The 17,719-nt window shown below is 45.4% G+C and overlaps 1 protein-coding gene across 1 annotated transcript in view; it reads right to left on the bottom strand.

The window, feature by feature from the left end:
• Nucleotides 1–17,719, bottom strand: part of clstn2a (calsyntenin 2a) — a 1,020,747-nt gene that overhangs the window by 30,952 nt on the left and 972,076 nt on the right. Inside the window, exons 11-13 of the mRNA XM_072474574.1 lie at nucleotides 12,073–12,239; nucleotides 11,525–11,673; nucleotides 5,759–5,967 (exon numbers count right to left, since the gene is read on the bottom strand). Of these exons, the coding sequence (XP_072330675.1) occupies nucleotides 5,759–5,967; nucleotides 11,525–11,673; nucleotides 12,073–12,239 (525 nt within the window). The remainder of the gene's footprint in view (nucleotides 1–5,758; nucleotides 5,968–11,524; nucleotides 11,674–12,072; nucleotides 12,240–17,719) is intronic.

Genomic DNA, 17,719 nt, shown 5'->3' with positions numbered 1-17,719 from the left:
TAATAACGATGAAGGAAATTGCTATTTTTGGTGGACAGGGCTGGATAGCAAAATCGAGGAAAAGCAGGCATGTGTTCGGTTGTGTAAAGACTCAAAACCTGCCTCCTCTAGAACCAGAAGAGCCATGGCGAAGAGTTCATATCGATTATGCCTGACCATTCGAAGGACAAATGTTTTTCATTGTGGGAGACACGCAAATGAGATGGCCTGAAGTTGCCATCATGAAGGCTATGTCCTTGGAGAGAACACCAGAAAGGCTGGGTGTGATTCAGTTACCCTGAACAACTCATCAGTGACAATGAGCCACATTTCATTTGGAAATAATTCACAAATTATCTCAAGGAGAATGGAATCCAATACATCCGATCCGCTCCTTATCATTCTGCCACAAATGGGTTGGCTGAAAGGCTTGTTCAGACAATAAAGCATTCATTGAAGGTAACTTTTGAGCTAGGATCATTGTCTAAATGACTAAACCAATTGCAGATGGCATCCAGGAATACAACACGTTCAACAGCCCAATGTTCTTCAGCATTACTCATGGTAAAATGTCAGTTATGCACAGCGTTTGATTTGCTGAAGTCACCTGAGACAAGGGAAATTGTTGAGCAAAAATAGCAAATTCAGCTTTTGCAACCTAAGAACAAGGCTAAATGCTACGTTTTCCAGAAAGTATTGGGAAGGAACTAAAACACAAGTGAGAAGTGGATACCTGCCATCATCTCCTACACAGTTGAAACTCAGGATGATATAGTGTGGAGGAGACACGCTGATCAACTTTTAGCAACTAGAACTAGTTTGCCTGAGACAGTCAACTGAAAGTCCTCAAACAAACTGTGCCATAAGACCATAAGACATAGGAGCGGAAGTAAGGCCATTCGGCCCATCGAGTCCACTCCACCATTCAATCATGGCTGATTTCAACTCCATTTACCCGCTCTCTCTCCATAGCCCTTAATTCCTCGAGAAATCAAGAATTTATCAACTTCTGTCTTAAAGACACTCAACGTCCCGGCCTCCACCGCCCTCTGTGGCAATGAATTCCACAGACCCACCACTCTCTGGCTGAAGAAATTTCTCCTCATCTCTGTTCTAAAGTGACTCCCTTTTATTCTAAGGCTGTGCCCCCGGGTCCTAGTCTCCCCTGCTAATGGAAACAACTTCTCTACATCCACCGTATCTAAGCCATTCATTATCTTGTTAGTTTCTATTAGATCTCCCCTCAACCTCCTAAACTCCAATGAATATAATCCCAGGATCCTCAGACATTCATCGTATGTTAGGCCTACCATTCCTGGGATCAACCGTGTGAATCTCCGCTGGACCCGCTCCAGTGCCAGTATGTCCTTCCTGAGGTGTGGGGCCCAAAATTACTCACAGTATTCTAAATGGGGCCTAACTAATGCTTTATAAAGCTTCAGAAGTTCATCCCTGCTTTTATATTCCAAGCCTCTTGAGATGAATGACAACATTACATTTGCTTTCTTAATTACGGACTCAACCTGCAAGTTTACCTTTAGAGAATCCTGGACTAGGACTCCCAAGTCCCTTTGCACTTCAGCATTATGAATTTTGTCACCGTTTAGAAAATAGTCCATGCCTCTATTCTTTTTTCCAAAGTGCAAGACCTCGCACTTGCCCACGTTGAATTTCATCAGCCATTTCTTGGACCACTCTCCTAAACTGTCTCAATCTTTCTGCAGCCTCCCCACCTCCTCCATACTACCTGCCCCTCCACCTATCTTTGTATCATCGGCAAACTTAGCCAGAATGCCCCCAGTCCCGTCATCTAGATCGTTAATATATAAAGAGAACAGCTGTGGCCCCAACACTGAGCCCTGCGGGACACCACTCGTCACCGGTTGCCATTCCTAAAAACAACCTTTTATCCCAACTCTCTGCCTTCTGCCTGACAGCCAATCGTCAATCCATGTTAGTACCTTGCCTCGAATACCATGGGCCCTTATTTTACTCAGCAGTCTCCCGTGAGGCACCTTATCCAAGGCCTTTTGGAAGTCAAGATAGATAACATCCATTGGCTCTCCTTGGTCTAACCTATTTGTTTTCTCTTCAAAGAACTCTAACAGGTTTGTCAGGCATGACCTCCCCTTACTAAATCCATGCTGATTTGTCCTAATCCGACCCTGCACTTCCAAGAATTTAGAAATCCAAGCCAAGTGAAGACATTCCTGAGAATCTGACAATATCAGAAGTAACTGTGGAAGGCAGTAACCACGGTTGAGGACACTACAACACCGAGTCAACCTCTGAACACTATATCGACTCCAGTTGAGAGAACTATGGATGATGTCCAAACTAATCCAAAAAGACCTGCGGTTGCAGTCAACATGAAAAAGCAGATGGCTGAGGTTCATCGACAACCACACAGAAATCAACATCCTCAGAAACATCTAACTTACTGACTGTTGTGTTTATTAACTGTTCATACTGTAAATTTTGATTGTTAATGTTATATTGTGTTTCATTGCAAGATCTCTCATGTAAAGGGGGAGGAAAGTGCTGTGTATTCCTGTTTGTTCCTAGTTAACAAAGTCACATTAAGATTGATCACGTGATGTACTGATGACACATTGGCCTTTGGCACGGGCAAATGGTCAGGCTATCCTAACAGCCTGTAGAGTAACCTTTCCAATAAAGCTCTTGTTTATTTGTACCTTCACAATCTGCAAAGCTATCCTTTAAAAATATCACATACACAATTACATTCTCACCCTCATCTAACCTTTCTTGTCTTTAGCTATGTTATTGATCCTACTGAGATGGCACAGGGGAGCTCTGACAATGTATCAGCAATTGCATACTTTACAAATTACACTGTCAAGCTCATTGCATTGTTGAAGACAGGTGATGATCATTTGTAACTCTACTGAACTGCATGAAGAATAAACTTGCAAAAGGTAAAAGACAAGCTGCTGCATTATTTCTCCATCATATACTATTCTTGATCGCCTCTGAACTTGTATCCTTTGATCAGTCCATGCTCTTGCTAGTCTGATATACATTCCTGTTCCCTGAAATCGCGTTGTTTTGAGATTTCCTTAGAATGTGCGGAGGTGTTTATTGCCCTCAGTCTTTCCTTTATCCTGTACTCCAACACAATATTGGTCTAATTGCATCTCTAATTGCTGATCTACTCTAAATTATCTTTCAGTCTTTTAATCAGTGTTGCCTATTCTTTTTTAAAATAAATTTAGAGTACCCAATTATTTTTTTTCCAATTAAGGGGCAATTTAGCATGGCCAATCCACCTAACCTGCACATCTTTTGGGTTGTGGGGGTGAAACCCACGCCGACAGGGGGAGAATGTGCAAACTCCACATGGACAGTGACCCAGGGCCGGGATTCGAACCCGGATCCTCAGTGCCGCATTCCCATTGCTAATCACTGCGCCACCGTGTTGCCTATTCTTCAAAACTCGTCTCCGCATGTTGTTTTCACAAGTAAAAGAATGTAGCAGGAAAATACTAGGTGAGACAAATGGGAGAAATTTAAAGAAGAATATAAGCAGCACAAGTGAAAAGAGACCTTGTGGTGCAATTCAACTTCCACTGCATACAAATTCTTATTGTGACAACTGTTATTAATCTGAGAATTTGAACTACTATAGCAATATATTTTTGCACCACAAGTTTGTAAATTCTAGTCCTTGGATGTCAAATATTCCCAATTGCAAAAATACTAATATCACAAGATAGTTCTTCTGAAGTGATACTGAAAGGGTTGGTAGGACACTGCAAAGGAATCCAATGTTTCTGATAGGGTTGGTCAGACTGGAACCAAGAATGACATTAACAACATTGTAATCAATTTCTTTCTGATTAGCACCAAATGTCAGGTCACATAAAATCACAAAGGAGAGGTGATTTTTAACCCTGTCCACTTGTCAAAATTCTAAGTGAGCGGGCCATTAAAAACACTCATTGTGTTATCCATCAACGACATATGCCAATCCAACAAGCTCAATTCTACCTCATTTTTCTGAGCTGGTAAATCAACAATGCCTGGGGAAATCTGCAGTTTCCATTCTTTCAGTACACTCTTTTGATGTTATAAGGTCCCAAATGCTACTTTAACATTGGGCTTGAGCAAGGGAAGCAGTTGTAGCTTTCCCTCCATGTCAACTTAGCAGGAAGAAGAGGCTAGGAAGGCTCTTTTAATTTTCCTTGATCTTCCTTGTGAAGCCAAGAGGAGCAGTGATTCTTTGCCATGCCCCACAAGGAAAGCTTTGGTCCGTCGAATCAGGACTGCCACCTGCCCCCACCAATCGACTTGCGTCACCTTTGGGGAGCATTCCTCGAGTGCCAAGCTGTGGCCTCCTGCTTCAACTCCCCCCCAGCCCCATACATTAACCAGAGACAGAAAACTGGCCAAGAGCATGCAGATCATGCCAAGGAGTTAAAATCATACAGTCTCACTCTGCTGAGGTCAAGATGGTCTGTCACCCATCCAATTCCTGCCAGAGTTAAAATCAGAGCTAGAATATGAGCAAAAAGGTACAATCTCCAAACTCTTAGCATAAGTGATGCAAAATACGCTAAATTATGTAACTTGGGAGTTTATCAGGATATCAGGAACTCAGGCAGAACGTAGGGTTCAATTATGCAGCACAATTACAAATCAAAGCATTATAGCATTGGGTTACTTCGAGTGATCATTCCAATTATCATTCCCAGCAAGTATTTTAATTGTGTTGAATATTTAAAATTAAGGCCAGAATTTTACTCTCCCCCAGTTCAGCAGTTTTAGGGGAGAAGGGGCGAGTGTGGGGGAGTGTGATGTTGCGTGGATGGGATTCCTTCCGGGATCACTCCAACCCCCACCTGGATACAATTTTACGTTGTGGGGGGGGGGGAGGGGTGGGGGGGTCCTCTTCTGGGATTTACTTCACTCGCCGCGCCTCATTAGATCTAATGGGATCTCGGCAGACGTTGCAATCTGGATCCCATCGATTGTGGACAGGATCAGTATTTGGCAAATAAGTATATTAGAATGAGCAGCTAGTCTCACTCGAATATGCAGCTCGCTGATCTATCCGGATCTAACCCCTTCACCTCGGAGACTGCAAACGAGCGCCGTTCAGTACTGGCCTCCACAAACGGGGACTATGAGCAACGACACTGGCGGGGTTGTTCCAGGGGATCAGAGGCCCCCAGCTGATTGTCCTCCAGTCAGGGTAGCACCCTGGCATTGCTGCTGCCACTTTGGCACTGTCAACCTGGCACTGTGGCAGTGCCAAGGTGCCAGGCTGGCACTGTTTCCGCATCAGGGATCAGGCCCAGGGCGGCCCTGCCCATGTGAGGTGGGGTGCGGGGGGACCCTTCTAGGTGAGTTGGGGCTTTAGGGGCTCCGAAGGTCACGTCAGGGGTGTTGAGAGATCAGAGCGCCATTTAAAATGTCCCAATCTCCTCTTGAAGTGAGGAGTTCTGGCGAATGGAACTTCTCAGTGCAGGAAATGGGACTAAGTGCGGAATCGACGGGGCATTCATAGATTGCAACAGAGTCCCATTCGATAGCATTGTCTTTCTCACTGCTGCGAGCACGATGAAACACCTGGCTAAACGTGCTTGACACGGACTCTGGTACAATTCAGTTAGAACAGGTCCCAGATCTAATATTTCAAGATTTTTCACTGGGCACCACTTCTCTGCCTGCTTTTTAATCTCCTTTTAATTTAACCTTGTTGGGTGCTCTTTTTTTTTAACCATTATTCTGGTTTTAAATTATGAAAGTAACCAACCTTTGCCATCGTTGTGCTGGCCTTTTCTGATTGTGCTGATGATCCTGAGGCCTGGAAAGAGTATCACACCTCTGTTGTTTTCAAATTCAGATGCTGGTCTGGAGAAATGATCCAACCCACTAATTGTAATCTTTGGTTCAACAGGCTGAAGCACCACAATATATGCATCGATGTCTGGGATACTGATACAAGTGTCCTCACCGAAACACCTTTAGAAAAATAAAACAGTACAGAGTATAACATTCACTATCTACGTATGAAGCCTTTATCAATCAGGCAGTTGGTCACTTTTAACACACACTTTTTTTTTTTAATAAACAATTTTAAAGAGGTATTTTTTGGCATTGTAAACAATAGAATTACAGAACGAGAAAACAAAAGGACTGTACAGTAAACAAAGTACATCCGTAGCCCACCCCACCCAGATCTGCCTAATTGACCCCCTATACTACATTCCCCTAACCCCCCCCCCCCGCTGACGATTAATTCTCCGCAAAGAAGTCAATGAATGGTTGCCACCTCCAGGCGAACCCTAACAACGACCCTCTCAAGGCGAACTTGATTTTCTCTAGGCCCAGGAAACTCACCATGTCTGATAGCCAGGCTTCCAACTTCGGGGGCTTTGAGTCCCGCCAGAAGTATCCGTCTCCGGGCTACCAGGGAAGCAAAGGCCAAGATGTCGGCCTCTTTCTCCCCCTGGACTTCCGGGGCCTCTGAAACCCCAAATATCACTACCTCTGGACTCATTGCCACCCTCGTGTTCAGTACTCTAGGCATGACGTCCTCGAACCCCTGCCAGTATCTCTAAGCTTTGGACAAGCCCAAAACACGTGGACATGGTCTGCCGGTCCTCTCAGACACTTGACACACCTGTCCTCTACGCCGAAGAATCTGCTCATCCGGGACACTGTCATGTGGGCCCGGTGGATGACCTTAAATTGAACCAGGCCAAGCCTGACACATGTTGCAGTCCCAATGACCCTGCTCAGCACGTCCGCCCACAGGCCTTCCTCAATCTCCCCTCCCAACTCCTCCTCCCATTTATGCCTCAGCTCCTCGGTCTGCGTCTCCTCCGCCCCCATGAGCTCCTTGTAAATATCCGAGACACTTCCCTCCCCCACCCATCCTCTAGACACTACCCTATCTTGGATCCCCCTTAGTGGCAAGAGTGGAAAAGATGGCACCTGCCTACGCAAAAAGTCCCGCACCTGAATATACCGGAATTCATTCCCCCTCATCAACCCAAACTTGGCCTCCAGCGCCCTCAAGCTAGGGAAGCTCCCTTGCAAAAACAAATCTCCCATCCGCTCAATCCCCGTCCAACCTCCCCGGGGTAAATCGATGGTTGTCACATATCGGGGACCAGACCGATGTTCCCGTTGCTCCCACGTGCCTCCTCCACTGTCCCCAGATCCGAAGGGCCGCCACCACTAAAAGACTGGTGGAGAAGCAAGCCGGCGGGAACGGCAGAGGCGCCGTCACCAATGCCCCCAGACCGGTACCCCTACATGAGGCTGCCTCAACCCGTTTCCAAGCCGACCCCCCCCCACTCCCCCCCACCACCCACTTCCTTATCATGGCCATGTTAGCCGCACAATAATAGTTGCTGAAATTCAGCAGTGCAAGCCCCCCTCACCCCGGTTCCGCTCGAGCATCACCCTCTTCACTCGCGGGGTCTTGCCCGCCCATACAAAGCCCAAAATGATCTTGCTTACCCTCTTAAAAAAGGAACGTTGAATGGAAATGGGGAGACACTGGAACATGAATAAGAACCTTGGGAGGACCGTCATTTTCACTTTTAACACACACTTGCATGAACTTGCAATTGGGACCTTGAGATCGAATTCTTACCAATTCTCTAAGTTATTATGCTGCAGTCTTCCATATTTCAACAGATCTTCCAGTTCTGCTGAACTGGGATTTTATTCACAGGTTTCTGTAATTTTCCATCTCCAGGGTGATCAAAATGGGAAACGTAACTAAGTTCAATTGTTTCAACGGTTCTTGTCATCTCAAGGCACTCATATCCCTTCACATTAAAGAGGAAATGCTGAGCTAATAGTTGGTGGATGGGCTGCTAAAAGTTAAAAGTTAAAAAGTTGTCTTACTGGGAAGAAGATGCAGGATCTTCACACGTGAAAAAAAAGATGTGCTGAGAGTGGATGGACTGTAGTCTCCATTTTCCAAGGGGGTGTCGGGAATATCAGTTTTTGGAAATGATTATACCTTCAACAACTCTATGTTAGAATTAAATGGACAGAGTCGGGGTCCAGAGGACAGCTAATTAACATTTCTATCTGAATACAAGGCCCATGTGCTTCATACTGCCATGGAGATTGGCTGTTTATGAGAGGAAAGGACCACAGGAAGCCATTATTGGTTTGGGTTGCAGGTATTCATAAAAATATCACTTCATATCACAGATAGGTTCTGTGTGGAAGAACCTGAGAGAGAGAGAGAGCAGAGAGAGCAGAGAGCTAGAGGCAGCTTGTCTCTATTGTTCACCACACAGGATATAGGTAGGACATTGCACTTTGAATAAGAGACCAAGTTCACGAGGGATTAAATGTAACAGGAAGGTTTGCTTGTCTTTGGCTAGAGGGAGAGATCTCCAATTCATCCCTCACCGCGAAAGTCAATGCGGGAAGTAGAATTGATCCCGCTGGAAAAGGAAAATGCAGTTGAGAACAGATTTGGGCTGGTTCCGGGAGAATGAAGTATACAGTTAAGGGCAGAGTATATCATAACCATGACAGCAGGACTCTTGGTTAATGCAAAAACTAAAGGAATATTTTCTGCAGTTTAGAGTACAGGTTGCCCACTGAAATAGTGTTTTGGTAATGTTGCTTTTAGTTTGTTTGTCACAGTAAAAGTCTTAAAACTTGAAATATTTCCATAGGATCCTTTCAGTCATTCACTGGAAATTCGAATTTCTTCTATGTCTCTATAGGGATCGCAATTCTTAGCAAACAAAAATAAACCAAATGAAGCTGGGAGTATGTATCATAAATTGAAAAAAAAATGATTTGTGGAGACTAAACTCATTGGCGTTTTTGTAGAAAATAAACTTTGTTTAAACTCTTTACTCGCAAAATCCCAAAATGAGGCAATGTCATTATGGTGCATAATAAATGCGGAAATGCTGCTGTTCAGCACTTAGCCCTCAAGGGGTTAGATGAACAGGGCAGCAGAAACTGTAAGCAAGAATTAAGTCTCGAACAGGACCTCTGAAGCAGTGTACTTGAGACAGTAAAGATTGATATTCCTCTTATCATAGAATAAAATCATAGAATCTCTACAGTACAGGAGGCCATTCGGCCCATCAAGTCTTTCAAGACCCTTTGAAAGACCACCCTATGTAGGCCCAATCCCCTGACCGATTCCAGTGGCCCCACCCTAAGGGGCAATTTAGCATGACTAATCCACCTAACCTGCATATCTTTGGACTGTGGGAGGAAACCAGAGCACCTGGTGGAAACCTACGCAGACAGGGGGAGAATGTGCAAATTCTACACAGACAGTCACCCGAGGCCAGAATTGAACCGGGGTCCCTGGCGCTGTGAGGCCGCAGTGCTAACCACTGCACCCCCATGTCTCCCCTCATTCAAACTCATTGCTGCTGTAACAACTCTATTCATTTGAATTCCACGGAGTTCACTTCTATATTATACTAGCCTCTAATCCCTTGTTAGGGAGACAGCAGGTTTAATGAGATTGTGTAACTCATGGTGAACACTGACATATGAGTGGGTTGCTCAGAAATATGTGTCTCGGTCACAATTACCATTAATTGGTTTTGGGTGATGGAAATTTTGTATCAGGCCCAAGAGTTCCAGCACATGCGCAGAGTGCAAGAAGTTGCCAGGCTCCCGATGCTCTATTCTAGTTTGAGGTTTTTTTTTAGTTAAAAGAGTCCAGCCTTAGGGCGGCCCGGTGGGCCAGTGATCAGCACTGCTGCCTCACGGCGCTGAGGACCCAGGTTCAATCCCAGCCCCGGGTCATTGTCTGTGTGGAGTTTGCACATTCTCCCCGTGTCTGCGTGGGTTTCACCCCCACAACCCAAAGTTGTGCAGGTTAGGGGGATTGGCCACACTAAATTGCCCCTTTAATTGGGGGGGGGCGGGGGGGAGGGAAAAAAATTGGGTCCTCTAAATTTAAAGAAAAAGGGTTGGGCCACCTGGGACATCGGGAGTGTGCCAGAGTGGCATGAAAATGATGATAATGGGACAAAAGTTTGACATCATAACGAGGGGAATAACGGGATAGGAAGGGGACCTACAGAGTGAAACCACGGTATGAACCACTGAGAGGAACGCGCTGGGGAGAGGAGCAAAGAAAGAGGCTGCAAGCAGCAAAAGTGTTGCTGTTGGCGGGCTCCAGGTAGTGAGGGCTTGTGAGAAGCTCTGGACAGTTGAAATGGTAATTCCGTGCTCAGGGCTGTTGGGGCAAATGTAAATCTTTGGTGCAGTGGTGTTCTGATTGGCATGGCAGAACAGCTGGAACTGTGTGGGTGAGTCAATGCTGGACTTCAGGAAGCCAGCGGATCATTGTCTCAGGAGACGAGAGTAAACCATCAGCAGTTATTGAGACAGGCTGAGTCAGAGCACCTTCTGGGGGACGTCCAGAGGCTAGGTCCTCAAAAGCGACAACTGAAAATCCCTCGTTTGGGAGACAACAGTTTTAATTAGATTGTTTAACTCATAGTGGACACTTACATCTGGTTGGGCTGCTCAGAAACCCACGGTTTCTGGCGGCATGACAGCACAGTGGTTAGCACAGTTGCTTCAGAGCTCCAGGGTTCCAGGTTCGATTCCCACTTGGATCACTGTCTGTGCAGAGTCTGCACGTTCTCCCCGTGTCTGCGTGGATTTCCTCCGCGTGCTCCGGTTTCCTCCCACAGTCCAAAGATGGGTACGTTAGGTGGGTTGACCATGCTAAATTGCCCTTAATGTCCAAAAAAGGTGAGGTGGGGTTACTGGGTTACGGGGATTGGTTGGAGGTGTGGGTGTAGGATGCTCTTTCCGAGGGTTGGTGCAGACTCGATGGGCCGAATGGCCTCCTTCTGCACTGTAAGTTCTATGATTCTATGAAATCCGTGTCTAGGTCACAACTACTATTTATTATGTGCAGTGTGGTGCATTCGATCAGTTTGCCTGTTAATTCACATGCACCTCATGTTAATTCTGAATATAGAGTATAAGAACTAGATATTGTAAATCATTTTACTTTTCTGACTCAAAGCATATTTTGTTAACAGTCTTGTGGCTTTATTCTCTTAGTATGTACCTGAGATTTTAAACTTTGTTTACTTTAAATAAAAGGTTGTTGGCTCCTAACCGGACCATAACAGTATTAAGTCTCATCTCACTAATCAGAGCGATTGAATAAATGCATGTGAGAAAGACGAGACATATCTGGTCCAAATAATATGAGTATGCTATTGTTAAATCCTTGGGATTGACATTGTTAAGCACATATAGGGCTGTGTGAATCAACTTCCATGAAAGTAAAGTACTGAGACACTGAAGAAGGAGATTTATGCTATTGAACCCCAGAAGGTATTGATAGTTGACACACATTTGAAAAAAATTCATACTCATCATTGAGTAAACCAAAGCATGCCTTATATAATTTTCACAATCTATTTTCAACAAAGGTATAAACAAAAAATGTTTTACATTTACGTGGGGAAAGAAAGAATTACACTGTTTGGGTTTACCCTGACTAAAATTAACCAATGCTTCAATTCAAACATGGATAACCTACTGGACTTTGGTGGAAATTGTGTAGCGTCGAATACCAGGCGTTGGAAACTGCCGTGAGTTAATGTATGCTGCCAACTGCATGGCCCGATTTACAATGTCGATGTCATCTCCTTCAATAACCAAGGCAGACTGGGCAGGATTGAAGTGAAACTACAACAAAAAAAAAGAGTAACATGAAGTTGGATACTCAGCTTGATCAAAACTGCTAAAGACTTCCATGAAATTGGACTTACAATGGATTTCATCCATAAATTCCATGCTGTAATGAATTCCGTGAATGAATCTATTTAGCAGGGAAAAATAAACTGATCGTGGTGCACAGATGCGAGCATATTTTGAAGTTAGGCATGTTAGACAAGAATACATTTTAAATGCAAATTAATTTAAAAATAAATTACTTGTCAATTAAATTAATGTAATATTAATCTTTTAGTGATATTTGCATTCATTTGTATCAAATTCATTGTACACGGTAGCCTTTAGTGATCAGTGACGTAGTTAATGGAAAATCGTCTATCAGCAGAGATATGAGCCACTGTAATCCCTCACCTTGATTTCTTTGCCAAGACTCTCCAAGGAATTAATATCTAAGCCCTCCTTGCATGTCTGCAAACAGGAGATAACTTTCCTACTCTCAATCTTGACTGGACGTATAGATAAACCAGCAAGACTACCATGGAAAAACTGGGCAAATCGAGGTTTTACAATTTCACCACCTGAAAGATAAATTTTAGAAAAATTAGAAAATGTTATACAATGCAAGTGTAGCAGGGGCTTCATCTTACTTAGTAGCAACTGTCCTACTAGCCTTGTTATACATAAACAAGCAGCACAATATTGGTGTTAGAAGGGGATAATTTATGCCATACCTAAAAATCGTGGTCTTAAACTTGTTTAAACAGAAGAGTGCTTCATGCCAATTAGTCACAACCTTATGTTTTACATGAAATACACTTGTTTTCAATACATTTTCTCAAGCCCTTACTTCAACAACTTGAATTGTTGATACACAGAGCAGTTCCCATAAAAAGGCGGCACAGTGGCACAGTGGTTAGCACTGCTGCCTCACAGCACCAGGGCCCAGGTTCGATTTCGACCTTGGGTGACTGCATGAAGTTTGCATGTTCTCCCCAAGTCTGCATGGGTTTCCTCCAGGTGCTTCCCACAGTCCAAAGATGTCTAAGTTAGGTGGATTGACCATGCTAAAATTGCCCCTTAGTATCCAAAGGCTATGTGAGGTTACAGAGATAGGATGGGGACATGCACCGAGGTAGGGATGTCTTTTGGAGGGTCAGTACAGACTCAATGGGCTGAAAGGCCACCTTCTGCATTGTAGGGATTCTGTGAGATAGTTTGATCATTGCCAGTAGTTTTTGTGGAATTATGATTTTGTTTTCAATTATTGAACCGATAACAGATGGTTATTTCTGAATAGTAAGCCTTTACTTAAAAGTGTATTTGCTAGGGCAGCACGGTGGCACAGTGGGTTAGCACTGCTGTCTTACGGCGCCGAGGTCCCACGTTCGATCCCAGCTCTGAGTCACTGTCCGTGTGGAGTTTGAACATTCTCCCCATATTTGCGTGGGTTTCGCTCCCAAAACCCAAAAGATGTGCAGGGTAGGTGGACTGGCCATGCTAAATTGCCCCTTAATTGGAAAAAATTATTTTGGTACCCTAAATTTTTTGTTTTTTAAAGTGTATTTGCTTTCATGAAGAGTGCAATTTTAAGTGAAACAACTTTAAGTGAATCCGTTTTTCCCATTAGAACTAATATGTAAAGGCTGAAGTTATGTTCTGTTGGACATTTCCACTCTGAAAAATATTAAAACATTGTACTCTGTAAATTGAAATACCGTACATTCCTAAATTCTTATACGCACAAATTTTGAAATACAATTAATTTAAAAATGAAGCAGAAATATACCATCCCTTTCTATTTGCCTCCCACTTGTCACCTCTTTCAATTCGTCGACTCTCTCCCAGTTTCTGCTTCCCTGTCCCATTCGCTGCTTTCCCCTGTCCAAATCTCCCATTCGCCTCTTCATTTCCTGAACCCTCACTGTGAATGAGGGGTCAGGAAAGCGTGAGTGGGAGGGAGGGAGAGGGTGAGAGGGGCTGTGAGTGGGAGTGTGGGGGAAGGAAGTGGGGAGTGGGAGAGTCAGCGAAAGATACTCTGAGCGGGAGAGAGAGAGACTCGGGGAGTGGGAGGGGCCACCCCAAAATGTCGCTAATCAGGTCATTTATGCTGTCAGCCACAGTGCGCAGTGACGCTGAAGTGAATGTCCCGATGCTAAGTGTGAATACTGGTCCGATTGTATTTGCAACGCCATATCAAAATGATGTTGAATAAGGCAACTGTAAAACGAGGACTGGCTGTATTAGCAAATAATGCAATGTCTGAAACTAAATTACAAAAAGTGCACAAGTAAAGTTTTGGAAACATACTCTGCTTTATTTCAACAAATAAGGTCTACTAATTTGAATCAGACCTGCTTGGCACAGGGGGCAGAAGCATATTCTAAATGCATACAATGGAGTGTAACTGAGTGCTGCACAAGCTGCACCTTGTTCCCTGGTTGAAGCTACACACCAGAGACTAGAGTACATAATCAAAGCTGACACTTCAAATTAGTACCAACTACACTGTTTCTGGCATTCAGATGAGAAACAAAAATCCTATCCATCTCAAGATACCATCACACCACTCAAAGAAGAGCAGGGGTGCATGAGTTGGACTGCCTAAACACTGTCGTTTTCTGTTTCCTGCCCCAGGAGAAGGCTGCGGGAGAAGACAGGAGGGGGACTGCCGGACCTGCGGCCCCTCACTGTAACCGAGCAGAGGGCCCCGGATGTGGTCAGAGGCCCAGAGGAACGGGAGGTCGCCGAGGTGGAGCTCAGGTTAGTTGTGGTTCCCCATGACATGTGTGATAACCCCTTCCCCAACCACGCCCCACCACCCCCCACACCACCCTCCCCCCTACACCACACTCACCCCCACACCACCCCCCACTACTGATGTGTTGGGTGCTCTGGATCCGTGGAACACATACAGGCCACCAACACTTAAAATAGTGCAACACTATTTTATTAAGTCCCCTTCCCCCTCGCCCCCCTCCCCCTACTCCCCCCTCCCCCCACTCCCAACCCTACTCCCCCGATTGCTTTTTCCAGGTCTTGTGACTCTATCGGCCAATCATCCCTTAAAGGGTCGAGACATCACATCACTTCCCCTCTAGGTCCTTTTGTACAATGATAACCATCCCCAATAAATTTAACATTGAACCCACTCACACAGTCCATAAGACCAGAAGACATAGGAGCACAATTAGGCCACTCGGCCCATCGAGTCTGCTCCGCCATTCAATAATAGATTTAGTCTCTCTGGCGGTTTCTTCTTCCTGACAGAGCTGTGTAACTCCACCAACTTGGGTGCTTCTGCAGGGATATTTTCTGCAGAAATTGCTGCACCTGGTGGGCGGGATTCTCTGACACCGGGTCGGTGAATTGCCGGGGGCGGGGTGGGGGGGGTGCGATTCACGCGAAGCAGCTCTGATGCCGGTCCGCCGATTCTCCGGTAACCGGGGAATCGCCGCCATTGGCGTCGGCCCGGCGCCAGTTGCGGGCCGCTTTACACGGTCCTTCCAGCAATTCTCCACGCGGGACCGAGTGCCGCCGAGATAGGCCTAGTCTCGCCGGCGCCGTTCACATGTGGTCCTACCCAGCAGGATCTCGTCGTCCATCCTGCGGGGAGCGGCCTGGTTGGGGGGGGCGAGGGGGGGTCCGACTCCGGGGGGGGGGCCTCCACCATGGCCTGGCCCGCGATCGGGGCCTACCAATCGGCGGGCAGGCTTCTCTTGGTGGGGGCCTCTTTTACTCCGCGCCTGGCCCCTGTAGCTCTGCGCCATGTTGCGCGGGGCCGGCGTGGAGAAGCCAACCAGCGTGCATGCGTGAATTCGCACCGGCCGCAGCGCGCATGCGCAGACCCGCGGTGCCTGTTTGATGCTGGTATCGGCAGCTGGAGCTGCGTGTGTCGCTCCAGTGCCACGCTGGCCCCCTGTAGGGCGCAGGATCGCTGCTCCTGGAGGCCTGTTGACACCATCGTAAAACGGATCAGAGAATCACACACAGTAAATAAATGAATGATCTTTATTTTTAGTTGACAAGGAATGAGAGATACCGCCCGGTATCTCCTCAGGTACTGACAACTCGGCCTCATCCATCTTTGTGGTGACAGCAGGCTCTCCTGTCACAGGTTGACTCTGTACTTCACTACTCTGAAAACCAAAAACGTTTCCTGCTGGCAATATGGTTTCAGGCTGTGGTACCAGCTGTTGGGACAATTCTCATCGACGTAAGTGGTCCACATGTTTCCTGACAATTCTATCTTGTACATTCACTTCATAAGATAGCAGTCCTGTCTTGGTTAAGAGTCCTGGGACCCAGCTTTGTCTGCTTCCAAAACATCTTTTTTTTTATTAAGGGGCAATTTAGCATGGTCAATCCGCCTACCCTGCACATCTTTGGGTTGTGGGGGCGAAACCCACGCAAACACGGGGAGAATGTGCAAACTCCACACGGACAGTGATCCAGAGCCGGGATTGAACCTGGGACCTCTGAGCCATGAAGCAGCAGTGCTAATCACTGTGCCATCGTGCTGCCCTTAAAACATCTGACATACACTGGCTCATCTATTGCAAACGACCTTGTTGCTTTGCCTGAATCGTGTTTTTTCTTCTGACTGCACTGACTGCCCTCTACCCTACCTGGCAAATTCGGAAACACCAGAGGTTGTCTGGTCCTAAGACGCCGGCCCATCAATAATTGCTCTGGTGGCCTTCTTGTCGTAGAATGATGCCGGTATCGTAAAAGAAATCGAGGCATTCTGGTTTCCAGAGTCACACCTGTCTGCTTTTTAAGGCCTGCCTGAAGGCTTGGGCTTCTAATTCAGCCAGTCCATCAGGGGCATAAGTGGATAGCACTGTGGCTTCACAGTGCCCATGTCCCAGGCTTGAGTCCCCTCTGGGTCACTGTCTGTGTGGAGTCTGCACGTTCTCCCCGTGTGTGCGTGGGTTTCCTCCGGGTGCTCCGGTTTCCTCCCACAGTCCAAAGATGTGCAGGATAGGTGGATTGGCCAATTGTCCTTAGTGACCCAAAAAAAAAAGGTTAGGAGGGGTCATTGGGTTATGGGGATAGCGTGGAAGTGAGGGCTTAAGTGGATCGGTGCAGACTCGATGGGCCGAATGGCCTCTTTCTGCACTGTATGTTCTTTGTTCTATGTTCTATTGGACGTTGAACAAAGTATGACACGGTCTGGACATACTTCATATGATTCATGGAGGTGAAATTCTGAAATGCTTAAATTTAAATTCTTAAATTTAAAATACATAAATTTGTCAAAATTAAATATTTGTGCAAGGTATAAAGGCAGCAAAGTGCAGCAGTCCAAGTGACATTGGCAGTGTTCAACTCTCCAACATTTACATTCATAACTTCTCAAATTAGACACTTAGACAATATACTGATGTTAATAGTTCGTTAAAGGAAGTTTGCTAGCTCGGTTTTTGTTTATGCAAATTAGATTCGTTAGCTGCCAGACCAGAAAGCTGTAAGACCCTTTGTGAAATTTGGAAGATATATTGGGGCCAAATGATTGAATATATTAATATTAGACCTAATTTGAAAGCAATGGTTAAATTAATCTTGCTATCAAACGATATCTCAATATGGATGGTTGAATGCAACGATTGTCCCAGCTTTCTGAGTCCTCTAATCTAACCATTTAAGAAAAGTCCTACGGTGCAATTTATAGCAGGGGCCAATCAGATGTGATCACATTCTGTCACAAAAATAGAAAGCAACCATTACAATTCAAACCACCTACATGTTTGTGTAAGTTAAGTTGAAATCTTATATTGCCTCAAGCCCTGTGATCCTTGATAGGTTTGACAGTCAGTTTCTGTGCAAGCCATGCTAAGGATGTAAATTACTGAAGCCCACCTTCCAATGTGTACTGGTGTGTTGAAACTCAGCTGCTGGAAGAATTTCTAGCTCAAATAAATATTGTGTGGATTTGTTACTTCAGAACTGCCCATTTGGTAACCTCAGTTCAAACCTTGTCAAGGCACAAGACCTTGTGAAGAACCAAGATCATATATAACTGTTTCCAGAAGTGTGTGTTCCAAGTTACAAGAATCAG

The sequence above is a fragment of the Scyliorhinus torazame genome, chromosome 14 (genome assembly GCF_047496885.1).
Source record: "Scyliorhinus torazame isolate Kashiwa2021f chromosome 14, sScyTor2.1, whole genome shotgun sequence".
Lineage (NCBI taxonomy): Eukaryota > Metazoa > Chordata > Chondrichthyes > Carcharhiniformes > Scyliorhinidae > Scyliorhinus > Scyliorhinus torazame.
Note: the sequence above shows the minus strand (reverse complement) of the source record. Positions and strands in the feature narration are given on the sequence as shown.